This window comes from Megalobrama amblycephala, linkage group LG3 (assembly GCF_018812025.1).
Source record: "Megalobrama amblycephala isolate DHTTF-2021 linkage group LG3, ASM1881202v1, whole genome shotgun sequence".
Lineage (NCBI taxonomy): Eukaryota > Metazoa > Chordata > Actinopteri > Cypriniformes > Xenocyprididae > Megalobrama > Megalobrama amblycephala.
The window spans coordinates 61,011,547-61,025,186 of record NC_063046.1 but is presented as its reverse complement, the minus strand read 5'-3'; the positions used below and the strand labels follow the sequence as shown (position 1 = coordinate 61,025,186).

The window sequence follows — 13,640 nt, the reverse complement described above, 5'->3', positions numbered from 1 at the left end:
ACCGGGAACACCCCACAAGAGCTGCAGTTTCGGAGATAAAATCCATGACGCCTTGTATCTAAACAAGATGTCCAGGACCTCCAGCAGAAAAACAGGCCCACAACATTATAGATCCAGCAGTATATTTAACTGTGGACATGGGGTACTTTTCTATACCTGTGTACACCAAACCCATCTTGAGTGTTTGATGCTAACAAGCAAATTTTTAGTTTTATCTGACCATAGAACCCAGTCAAGTTTGACGATCCAGTAGTGTCTGACAGCTGAATATTCTGGAGTTTGTTTCTGGATGAAAGCAGAGTTTTTTTTCTTGAAACTCTCCCAAACAACATGTGGTGCAGGTGGTGAAGGTGCAGTTTGATATTTTTTTAGGCTTTCTGACCACATTTCTGCAGTTCTCCAGCTGTGATCCTTGGAGAATCTTTGGCCATCTCTTTAGATTCGGGGTGTCTAAGAGTTGAATGATATCCATTTTTCCCATATCAGCCATTTTGGGCGTCTGCCATTTTGAATTTTGTAGTAAAAAGCTGTATTTTTTACGGACGCATGAACATATTGTTAAGAAACTCGGTATGGGTCATCGACACAATGCCCTGAAGGAGTCTGAGAAGTTTCAGACCAGCGTCACTTAGTGGGGAAAAAAAATATTTACATGCTTATAACTTTGGATGTGGTTTACTTATTTTCACAGGATATTATTTCCAATGATAACGAACTTGCTAAGTTTGTTTCTCCTTATGGTACAACATTTGCGAATATCTTCTAAACCGTTTTTAGAGGTCATTGATTATAAGCTAATGGCCAAATGTCAAAATTTTGATACTAAGTGATAAAAAAATGCAATCAAAGTCAGTTGTGGGTATTTATTATGTGTTTATACATATACATGTCTATAACTCTTAAAGGTCCCGTTCTTCGTGATCCCATGTTTCAAACTTTAGTTAGTGTGTAACGCTGTTATTTTCATCCCGCAGTCCAATCACCGGGTCTGATTCCGGCTCAAATTGATAGGGTAAAATTAAAGACATGTTTACAATAACACTGAGCGCATACATCTCCACGTTATGGTAAGAGGCGTGACTTTTCCGGGCAAGATGCGCTCTCTCTATGGCTCTGGGTGCGCTCAGAGCTGTCAAATCACAACACAGGAACCGCTGGCACAATCAGAACTCGTTACGTATTTCTGAAGGAGGGACTTCATAGAACAAGGAAGTCATCAGCCCGTTTTTATGACAGTGGAAACAGCGGTATACAGATAAGTAAATTATGTGAAAAATACTGTGTTTTTTTACACGCGAAACATGAACACATGTTATATTGCACACTATAAACACAATCAAAGCTTCAAAAAACCACGAAAAACGGGACCTTTAAACAAAATGAGATATTTTCACCAAATTTGACATGCTTATGTATGGGAGCACTCTGAGGACACAAAAAAGTGGTGTGACTGCGCCACTCTAACTACAGTATGTTGGTCTGACTGACTTTGCAGCGTCTTTGTCTCAGTTGCTATCATAGTCCATTATGACAAACATGACGTGTCAGAAGTAGTGACTCAGCAGTACAATGAGGATGTAAACAGATGCTGAATGAAGGATTCCTAATGCAAACAAATGAATGGCACATCGGTGAAGTAAGTCTGTGTTTGTTTGGAGAAGGATAAACGACTAAATGGAACAATTTAAGCCACAATTGCTTCTAAAACTCTCAGGCAATATCACAGAGAATTGGTGGAGATGGGAGCAAAGATTTTTATGGCAACTGGGGCTAAAGAAAAAGATGAGAATGTTAAAATAGTGATTTTGCTTCACACAATAGGTGAAGAGGCATTGGAAATTTATAACACTCTCACGATTGATTATGAAGATGAATAAAATTATACTATGCAAGCTATTTTGCAAGCTTTTAATAAACAGTACTGCAGACCCTTAAAGGTCATCTGAATGGAGTGGATGTCAAGTTTGAACTCGACACAGGTGACGAAGCAAATGTGTTGTCAATGGAGATTTATGAAAAGATTCCTTCTGTATATTCGATGGAATCTACAAATACTTTGCTTGTGGCTTTCGGACCATAGACTGTAAAAAAAATATGGACGTAGCGTCCGTGACGTCACCCATAGAGTTCTGAACAGCAGTTTTGACGCCTAAATGAGGCCGCGGCCATCTTAGCTGCGCATCACCACACGTCACTCCCGGATAACTGAAAATGGGCAAAGAGGCGGGGAGGTGGTTTGAGCTGATATGACTGGTTGCTGAAACCACGCCCTCCTAGCTCGACGTGACCATGTTAGCAGCAAAGGAGCTATATATCTATCTTAGATACGATCTAAAATATTAATGAAGATAAGTTTTATCATCAGAACGTTCTAAAGGTTTACCGTTCAATCTACGGTGTTTTTTAAGATATAGATGCTCCAACACCAGTAGTGTTGGTTGTGCAAATAACAACATGGAAAATCAAATGGGACTTCATACCTTTATAATGAAATAGAGATCGCGAGATGAATCCAATCCGTGGCACTTGGGTAAAATATGAATGTCCATTGCAAAACAAAAAAACATTTCACATTTCTTCTGAATGATCTGCTCTCTGTCATCGTTCTTCAAGAAAGGATGCAATCTGAGCAGCGATCGTATCTAACAAACAAATGAGACCGTGTCCAAAGTATATTTTTTTCAAAATAGTGCAGCAGTTTTAGTTATAATATCCAAGCAGTGCTGTCGGATTTTGATATCCTCCCGCCATTGTCATTGCAGTAAATCTCACAACCAAAACTTTCAGCCAATGCCACGATCCAACAACGTGTGTTCTGTGTCTCTTCCCCATGCATGCACATCTACACAGACACACATCAGTCTCGAATATTATGCAGCAAGCCATATTTTATAATTGTATAAAATAATCGAGCACAAATACGGCTGAGATGCCAAATTCAGCGGCAGCTGAGGTAACATGACGGCTCACAGACAGCAGCGCAATATACCTGTCACTCAAGTGACCACGCCCTTAATTATGCAGAACTTTAAGGCTTAATATAATTTAAATGGATAAGTTATAAAAAAATTCACCCCCCTCAGAGTTGTCATGAAGGGCAAAAATAGCAGTATAGACCAAAACCACAATTTGAACCAACTTGTAAACATGTTTTTTTCTGCTATAAACTTGGCCAATTTAACATGGGACTCTATGAGATTCTGCTCTCTTTTGGAGCCTGTCCCTAGCGGCCAGTCGATGAATCGCAGTTTAAGTTACTTCCGTATTGGCTTCACGAGAGAAAGGGGGAGGTTGCCGCTTGTTTTGGACAGAATAAATCCAGAAGGTACCATGTCAGGTATGCACAAAAAATAGGTTCTTCAGCAAAGACGGTGGTTAACATGTTCAGTTGAAAACAGTCCATTATTATAAATCAAATCTGTATGCTCGTTATCTTATCCTTCTGTTTTGTTTATGCATAAATGTAGCTGTTAAATGCAGTACTGTCATTAAATATATGTGCTGGATATGTTAAATGTTTTTGATAGATAGATAGATAGATAGATAGATAGATAGATAGATAGATAGATAGATAGATAGATAGATAGATAGATAGATAGACACGACAAAAATCAATCAGAAATCACAGCCAATCAGGAGCGCGTGTGGGCGGAGTCTCTCTGCAAGCACACTGAATTCATAACGAAATGGATAAATATTAGGCATACTTCTAACATAATTAAAAAAATACACACTGAGTGACTGAAACAATCGTTGTCATAAAATACACTTGTTTGTTCACAGTTTGAGTGCTTTTGTTTAATTTATTTTCAAGATCTGAGGTGAATTATCCATCGTCGCTTTCATTACGACTGTGAAAAACACACAAAATGAAATTCAAACTCACATTAGACGCTTTTAACATTAATTAAAGGACATAAACAGTACCATAGATGATCGTTGTCATACTTTGTTGTTTCAGTCGTGTCGTATAGAAACCGTTTGTAAATGTCGTCGCGTGTTGAGCTCTGAATAACATGTTTAATACATTAAACGATTAACCACATTTTAAGCATTGCATTGACCATGTTACTATGTTTTTATCAACGAGCGAGGGTGAAAAAATAAATAAATAATCTCTGGGGAATCACATCCCACGTTTCATCAAAATAAAGTTCTGCTGTTTTGTTCGCGCGCGTGCACCTGTTTGCCGCGAAATGTCTCGACAAACATGGCCCCGCCCTCCTACACTTGTCCTTTCATTCTGATTGGCTGAGCGAGCTGTCCGTCCAGCTCGAGCCCGCACCTGACTCTCTCTTCTCTACTCGAGAATGTGGCGCAAAGACAACCTCCAAACATCAGCTATTCATTCAACACTCAACATCTCCCGCTTCAGTTTCCTGCAGAAGACCCAAGGTACGATGCCAAGGTCTTTCTTGGTGAAGAAACACCTCACGAACAAGAAGCCTGACTATGGAGTGTTGGGCTCAAAAAAACACGGTAAGTTATTTTCAGACTAAAATGACTAAATAGAAAGTTTCTCGTTTGTGAGACTTGTTTTTTTAACTGCTTATGTGTTTCATAGTTTGATTATTATTTATATTAGGAGATATCAATTCGATATGTGCATAGTAGTTTAAAATATTTAACACATCATTTGTTTTCGCATAAATCACCTTTAATAATATAATTCACTTGTTTGAGTAAAATAAAAAGGTAGGAATGAGGAGAAATGTTTTGCATTAATTATTATAATTTAATAAAATTATGAATGTACAAATATTACAGTTTTACAAAAGTGTTAACGTGGACATTATGTTCTAATCTTAAGATCACTAGTGCAAAAACTATAAATATATCTTAAAATTAATATTTCCTTATAGCTGAGACTTTTTAAAAGTCTTATTATGATGTAATTCAGACGGCATGCATGATAATTTTACAAGAATATAAAATGTTTCAGATATATATATATATATAGTCACTGCTTTAAATGTGTCACGATAGGCCTATATGATCAGCTACAGATGTTTTATACATGATGATGATGATGATGATGATGAGAGAAGGATGAAGATATGGCAGTTTAGCAGGTGCAGAATCTCTCGCAAAAGAGCGAGTCCTTACTTTGGGTCTGAAGAGTCCTGATAGAAAAGCTGGAGAGGGATAAACATGTGTAGGTATTATTCAACAGCATTGTGCTAGACTGAGCCATTGTCATGGATGGACTTGAAAACCTTTGTGACTAATTTTTGGGCTGATATGTGCCAAATTTTGAGTTTTTCTTTCCCTTGGACACAATTCTCTGAAACCAAAACTACATTAACTTAAAACCCTTCTGTTGATGTAAGCAAAGGCTGTTTGAGATCATTAAAAGCTTAGTTCACCCAAAAATGTAAATTCTGTTATCAGTTTTTTACTCTCATGTTGTTTGACTTTGGTTAGTCTTTCAAACACAAATTTAGATAATTTTAAGAAAACAGGATGGAAAACTTTTTTGGATCTTTTAAGTTTTGGTTACCTGGACTTTCAGTTGGAGGGACAGAAACCTCTCAGATTTCATTAAAAATATGTTTATGTTTCAAAGTCTAACCAAAGTCTTATGGGTTTGTGACGTCATGAGGGTGAGTAAATGATGAGAGAATTTCATTCTTTAATCATGCGGTTGCACTAAAGTCAACATTCTTTTTAATTAAAGAGTTAAATTGTCACCTGCCAAAGTTTAAACTGTCAAAATTAAGCTAACATTGATTTTTGTTTCATGGTCAGCTATTCAGTTGCTTGTCAAAAGATTTTAACATCAACAGCAGGAGGCAGAGGAGGTGTCAGGGAGTTTTCAGTGTGAAAAAGCCATGAAAGATGTTTTTCAGTTGAGTGAACAGCAGTTGCACAATCCAGGCAATTGCACATACAGGATTAGTAATCCGGGGATTTTCGAACAAGTGTAGGCCATACATACTCATATGTGGAAATGGTAATTACAGGATGGGCGAGGTCATCTGGCTGCTTACATCAGAGCCCAACTACCTGCTGAAGACCATTTTCCTCAATTCACGGTTGATGAGAGGTTGGAAGGAAGAGCTGCTCTACACTTACAACACTTCGAAAGATTGGAAAGCTGAAGGATTTTCTGTGGATTTTATCGTGTCGAATGGCTTTTGTAAGGATTGTGGGATTAGCAGTGATCGTTTTTCTTTTTCAGGTAAGTTTTTGTTTTGTGGCGTCGAAAACTGTCGCACGGTTTCATCATCGAAGGCTTCGGTTTGTTATAAAATGTTAATATTTGTTACATTTTTTTTTTTAAAATAGGTATTTTCGTGTGGATATACGGAGGAGTCGACATGTACACCTGGGTTTGAGTCGGAGATAGTCATTTTTAAAGTGCAAAGAGATCACCTTCACAGGGGAAAGAGACTAGGAAGAGGTAAGTCTTCATAAATCTCATTACTGAAGCATTTTTAAAGTGTTTTAATATTTAAAGGCAATGCGAAGTACACTATTTCAAAAATCCTATTTGTGGTCTATGCCAGTGTTTCCCAACCCTGTTCTTGGAGGCACACCAGCAGTAAACATTTTCCAACTCTTTCTAATCAAACTCGCCTGATTCAACTCATCAGCTCATTAGAAGAGACTCCAAGACCTGAAATGTTTGGGTCAGATAAGCGAGACATCCAAACTGTGTACTGTTGGTGTGCCTCTAGGAACAGGGTTGGGAAACACTGGTCTATGCTAATGCCTGCGATAAATCTGGTCTCCCCTCAAGTTTAATTGTTGTGCCTTGATTGAGTTTCGTCGAAAATATAACTTTGTTTTACAGAACTTAATTTCGATTCTTCACCTTAACCCTTTATTAGGTCTAGAGACTTCGTAAAGATATTGGCAATTTTTTAATTATGTAGTCTCTGGTGTGACAAAGCAAATGTGGAGTGTTTGTGCAGGTTAAACTAATGTTTTTCTGTTCCACCTAGGACTGAACCCCACAAATGTTCAATTAAAACACATTTTAGTTCTCCCATATATCAGGAAGTGAGGCCAGGTGTTCAATTAAAGTCTCTATATAAATGTCATGCTTCAGTAAGTCTCTGCAGATGTTGTGAAATTCAAGTGATCTCATTCGATGAGTTTCCGTGGGTGTGAAACCAGGAGATCAGGGCCAAAAAGTCCTTTAAGATGTGTCACTTCCTTTTTTTTCTTTTCAATCATTGAAATATTAAAATATTAACCCAATTATTTTTGGTTTCATCATACCCTGAACTTTATTGGCCACAGTTTTTATTAAGTGTAAACATTTCTATTTCATGCATTGATTCCCTCGCCCCAATCAGGTTGTTTCCATGAAAAGCGATGCTGGTTAAAGATGGTTTATAATTAAGGGTTCAAGCGTGTAGTGCTGAAACCCTATTGTAATTATTAAATTTTACAAGGATCAGCCTTCTCCCCTAAAAGTGATCGGGCAGATCAAACCATAAGTCGTAGAGAGGGCTGGTAGTACTCATACCGCCAACAACGTCACCAAGGCTCGCCCCGATTGGCCTAATGGGGGCGCTACAGTGGTCAAAAGTACCAACTTTTGGGTACTTTGGGTTTTTTGAAAAACCTATTTTGCAAACTAGTCCTAAGTTTTTGGCCTGATCGGAACCAAACTAGTGCAGAAATGTTCTCTGGAGTCCTTATATCAATAATTATCAAAAAATCAAAATTTTGGTTCACGGTCACTAAGGGGCGCCAAAACCTACAATGTGGTCGGAGCCACTTCTACTAAAATGGCTATAAGTCGAGAAAGAAATTAGATATTTGCACCAAATTTGCACTCAATCTTTGATCCCGATAAAAAAATAGTGTCGATTGGACACTATGTGGCGCTATAACACAAAAAAATCTTGTAAACAGTTATAACTGCAACTGTTAGTCTGATCGACTTGAAATTTGGCATGCAGTGTCTCGGTCCAAGGGGGCATGATAGTCTATGAGGACAATGGCGTATCTCAAAAAACATGGCCGTCATCGGCCAATGAATTTTGAGCACCTATTAGACAAGGTTAAAGGAGGCTGACCGGAACGAAACTGGGTGGGCATGTTCAACTCATGGTCTTAGAGGTCTGTAAGAATTTTGATAGAAATCGGCCACTAGTTGGTGCTAATGAATTTTATGCCTCAGTAATCATGTGGTGTTTCACAGATTCACACAATATACATATCATTTGATAGATCTCCTCATGCTGAACAACTTTGCCTCAAGAACCAATGTTGTCAATCAAATCATTCATTAATTATTCATGAATAGCTGAAAAACCTACTTTTGCGAACTAGTCCTAGGTTTTTCGCCCGATCGGACCAAAACCAGCGACAGGACAATTCTCTGGACTCTCTAGATCAATAATTATCAAAAAAAAAAAGTTGAACTTTACCCTTTGGGTCACTATAACAGGGTCATTTAGAAAATGGGAGTGGCTAAATATACCCAAAAGCCTATAAATCATAAAAGAAAACTCAGAACTTCACAGAATTAAGGGAGCACATGCAGCATGACTCTAAAGAAGCACACCAGTTTTTATGGAGATGGGACCATATTTAAAAAAAACATATGTTTTTAAATGGTTTGGGATGAAAATGTATATAACTTTGGGTGTAGTCGACTTATTTTCACGGGAGTCACATTTTTAGACTCACGAAATCCTTGCCGAGTCCAACAATACCAGACATGCCAGGTTTCGGCTTATGGTTTGTGTAACGTTGTGATTTAGTGCTTAAAAAACTTCTGTGAATTTCGTCTCGAAACCGTTAGTCCGATCGAGACGAAACCACCAAAACAAGGAACCTAAGTTCATTAACTAAATGTGAAAAGCCCAAATGTTGGGCTGATAGGAAGTGGCAAAAAAATCCAATCAAAGGTCATTTTTTATGCTCTCATATATTTAAGTATCTATAATTGTAAAACACAATGAGATATTTTCACCAAAATTAACACGCATATGTATTGACTCTGAGGACACCCAAAAAAGTGGTGCAGATCAGGCAATAGGTAACACTTGACTGTCAAAAAACCTTTAAAAACCTAATTTTTCCTTAGTAAATTGCCTGAAACTGCAATTTTGTGCCACCAGATGGCAGCAGAAGGCCACTAATATAGTTCAAGGTTTCAAGGTTTTGATTTTTTCAAGAAAATGATTTTTTACTGAAATTTGCAAAAAACAATCTTTACCCATCATGTATTTCAAATACTGAATCTGCAAGAAAATATGCGCATGTCTATGTGTTTATGTGTGTGTCTTTGTGTGTGTGTGTGTGTGTGTGTGTGTGTGATAATAATAATAATAATAATAATAATTTTTATTTATATAGCGCCTTTCCAGAGCTCAAGGACGCTTTACAGTGTACATAACAAGGAAGAGATAATACGAGTAAACAATGATGAGAAACAATAATGGACATGAGAGTATACAGAAAAATAGAGACAAGTACAAAATTACAAAACAGGACTTAAGAGACATAACATAACATTCAGACAAATATTAGTAGTAATGCAGACCAATCAATGAATCAAATCAAGAGGTATAACATTCAGAAAACAGGTGAGTTTTGAGTAATGATTTAAATTCGGTGATATTATTGACACAACAGAGTGAGCGGGGGAGAGAATTCCAGAGTTTGGGTGCAATAACACTGAATGATCTGCCCCCCATTGAAAAGAGGCGATGCCAAGGGACAACGAGAAGGCCAGAGTCAGAGGAACGTAGTGAGCAAGTCGGAGGGTAGGGGACGAGCATATTATAGAGATAACGGGGAGCCAAGCCATGCAAAGATTTAAAAGTGAGCAGGAGAATTTTGAATTTAATACGGTAAGCAACTGGAAGCCAGTGGAGATCATACAAAATTGGGGTGATGTGAGCAGAACGTTTGGTATGGGTGAGTATTCTAGCCGCAGAGTTTTGAATGTATTGTAATTTGGAAATGGAGCTGGAAGGTAGACCAATGAAAAAAGCATTACAGTAATCAAGGCGTGATGAGACAAATGCATGGATGACAGATTCAGCGTCTTTGGTACTGATGAAGGAACGGATTTGGGCAATGCGACGTAGGTGAAAGAATGCAGATTTGGTAATAGAGGTAATATGAGACTGAAAGGAAAGGGTGGAGTCAATGATTACACCAAAAATTTTTAACAGTATTGGATGTTTTGATGTGAGAACCAGCAATTTCACAGGTGAGATTTGTAGAAATATTGCTGGTAAGTGAGGGAGTTCCAATGAGGGAGGGAGTTCAGTTTTGTCCATGTTGAGTTTCAGAAAATTTGAATTAAGCCAATCTTTTATGTCTTTTACACAAGCAGAGATTTGGTCTGTTGGAGGAGGTAGAGTAGGTGTGCAGATTGAGTATAATTGAATGTCATCAGCGTAAAAATGATAGTTGAGACCATGACGTTGTAAAATCTGACCAAGTGGCATGATGTAAATTATGAATAATAAAGGCCCGAGAACGGATCCCTGGGGAACACCTCACTTCAGGGGGACAGTAGGTGATCGAAAATCCTTGATTGAGATGTAAAATTGTCTGTCAAAGAGATAGGAAGAAAACCAAGAAAGAGCAGAACCAGAAATACCCAAATCAGAGAGACGAGAAACAAGTAATTCATGGGAGACGGTATCGAAGGCAGAGTTGAGGTCGAGTAGCAGAAGTATAGACAGAGTTTGTTTTAGCATATACAGTATCATAGTTGTTCCTCTATAATTTCAGTGGTTACATGCTGGCTAAATAAAACAATTCCTTTTTACGCACATGTGCTTAAAGGCCTTAAATGCTTGAACCCCGATAAATGCTGCTTGCAGCTTTAATTTTAGTTTTGATTTTATACTTTTCTCACAAGCATTGTTTATTTAATCATTTAAAGGATGTCTATTACTTCCTCATCCATTTTATCTAAAATTCTCAAACAATTTTGTGAATAATTTGTGCCGCATTATACTGTTTTATTTATTATTATTATTTAAATTGGTCTTTGGTTTCATATTGCAATTGATCTGTAGTTTACCTCTGTACATCTTGAAAGGAGTTTTCTTTTATTGTCCCACTAATGGTGGCTTATTTCTAAGGGTTGAATGATTTCACCACTTCCAACCTCTAATGAATGGCAGCACTATGGCTATTGCAAAACCTCTGTATGACAGGATAGTGTTTGTTAAAATGAATTATGCTTTGACACATTAAGCATTCTGAAGTTGAGACATGCCTTAGGACATGACGCATGACTGTAAGCTATACCACATGAAAAACAATGAACTTGAATATTGCAAATTGAATTTATTATAAAAGTGTTTCACAACTTTTTCCGTCAAAAAAACATTTTATGAGACCAGAATGTATATAAAAATTGGCCATAAGAGGCCAGTGAGTCAAATAATACTGTGGGTGGATAACACGTGGCAAGTAGCTTATCCTTAGACCATCTGATAGTTATGTTGGTATGATCAAAACATTTGATGAAATTAATGTGTTGTGAAGTGAAACGATTAAAGCTTTTGCGGTAATATAACTCGAGTCTGTACTGCTACAAATGTCAGCATATAAATTTATACTTTATTTTTCTTAAGGAAAAGTTTTAAAATCATCTTTTTAAACAACACATTGAAGTCATAGCTTGAATTTGTTCACCCTGTCTAAGTTTATGCTCCTTTCCCTCCCCCAGTAACTTTCAGTAATTGTGATGGAAGAACAAGAACGCTCTTTCACTCCGTTGACAAGCGGTTTGATGTGGACACGGATGGGACTGTAACACTGAAGAGACTAGTTACTCTTCATGAAGGTCACAAGGTGTTTTCTGTGCACGCTTGGGACTCCAGTGGCAAGAAGCACATGGTGTCTGTCAGAGTTGAGCGTGTCCACCATCATGAGGACCACCATAGGGACCATCATGAGGATCATCATAGGGACCATCATGTGGATGCAGTCATGAACATCTCCTCTCCACAGGTACAAACAAGTTTCTTCAAGAAACTACTGTCAGTATAGTACAAGCCTGACCTCTTTTGGGACCTCATTTCAGTTTTTTATATGTGCTGCTTTACTATGGTACTTTAAATGGGCATATTCAACTACTAAATTCTGTACATATTTACAACTAAATACAAAACAGTAACTTTATGAATTACCTTTTATGATTAAAATAGAACAGCATTAAAGTTTAGGTAATCTTAGGTTTGGATTGGACGTTTCATAAGTTTAACACTTTATTTTTTGGAAATGCACATTTTTTACACACAGATACACTTCACATTTTTTAATTCTTTACACTTTTCTAGTCATTTTTCCTTAATAAATATCTTGATAGAAAAAAAATTCTTAGTTCCTGCATGTTGTAACAGGTGATTATTGTTTTAAATCATGAAACCGGTTTGTGTTGACTGACTTTAACCCTCTACTGCACACATGTTGATGGCACATGAAAAAAAAAATATTCCACATAATTTTTTGGTTCATTTGGGAACATTTTTTTGATTAAAAAAAAAAATTTCCCCCCACCCTCCCCCAATCCCAAAATATTTTTTCGTTGCCTCAGGGCAACGTTGTGCGACAATGGTACAGAGTCATAGAGAAAATTATCATTAAAATATATACATATATTTTTTTTTTAATTCAAGAAATCATTAAGTAAAAAGGGAAAAACACTTGAAAGACATTGATATATTGAATTTGACACATGCATAGCTCTGTATCATGTAGTGTGCTCAAGGGCGTAGATTTGGTTTCAACATTGGGGGGGGTTGAGAGTTGGTATGCTGCCTGTTATTATTTTTTTTAATAAAAAAAAAAAATCTGTTTTATGTGTAGCGTTATTGGATAATTTATTTCTTATCTATCTATCTATCTATCTATCTATCTATCTATCATAACTTTATGGAATTTATCTATAACCATTCATCTAATTCTAACATAAGGGAGTGATTCTAAAAAGAAAGAAATTGTTAAATATTGAAACCGCCAGTAGGTGGCAGCGATTCGACGTTTTAATGAGTGAGCTACTTAAATCATTAATTCAAGCCAATTCGTTCAAAAGTCAGATTAATTAAGGAAGAAAACAAACACAGATGTGAATACTTTTGTCATTGATAACTATTGAAAAATGAAGTAACAAAACAGACGGCTGTTTTGGTAACTGGTTACAGTTACACTGATAGTTATGACTAAACTGCAATGGATTAGATAATATATATGTGGAGTGTACCTAGCTGTTACAATGTTTTCATACCTCCTTCTCAGTACATGCTTTATTCTTTTTAACGTCCCTCTTTGAACAGAAGTTTAATATAGTCGGCTGGGCAACGGTTCTCTTCATTTTTTGGTGCTACCCGTGCTCTCCATTCAAACAGTACACCTCCACTCGCGTTGTGTTAGTGAAAGTGCGACGCGCATTGGTTGGGCGTTACCAATCGGTTCAATGGAAGGGGGGTACTTTTTTGACTAATTTATTATGACAAACTCATATTCGATTAGAAACAAAATTATTGTTACAAAATAAATGAATTATACATATGTTAGTATAGATCTACTGTGATTTTCATGCTGAAATATTGGGGAGGTTGTAACTGATGGATTTGAATATTGGGGGGGTTACCTCCCCCCCCATCCCCCACGCAAACTACGCCCCTGAGTGTGCTATGCAATAT

The 13,640-nt window shown here is 37.2% G+C and overlaps 1 protein-coding gene across 3 annotated transcripts in view; it reads left to right on the top strand.

The window, feature by feature from the left end:
- The window catches only part of cdh31 (cadherin 31), a 93,500-nt gene that overhangs the window by 55,895 nt on the left and 23,965 nt on the right, over positions 1-13,640 (top strand). Inside the window, exons 1-4 of one of the 3 annotated variants that reach the window (XM_048186363.1) lie at positions 4,274-4,479; positions 5,964-6,181; positions 6,289-6,403; positions 11,663-11,946. The exons of 1 other annotated variant lie outside the window; for it this stretch is intronic. In XM_048186363.1, the coding sequence (XP_048042320.1) occupies positions 6,131-6,181; positions 6,289-6,403; positions 11,663-11,946 (450 nt within the window). In that variant the 5' untranslated portion in view covers positions 4,274-4,479; positions 5,964-6,130. Of the gene's footprint in view, positions 1-4,273; positions 4,480-5,963; positions 6,182-6,288; positions 6,404-11,662; positions 11,947-13,640 lie in introns of those variants that run through there. One more of the 3 variants, XM_048186364.1, reaches the window with a different exon arrangement.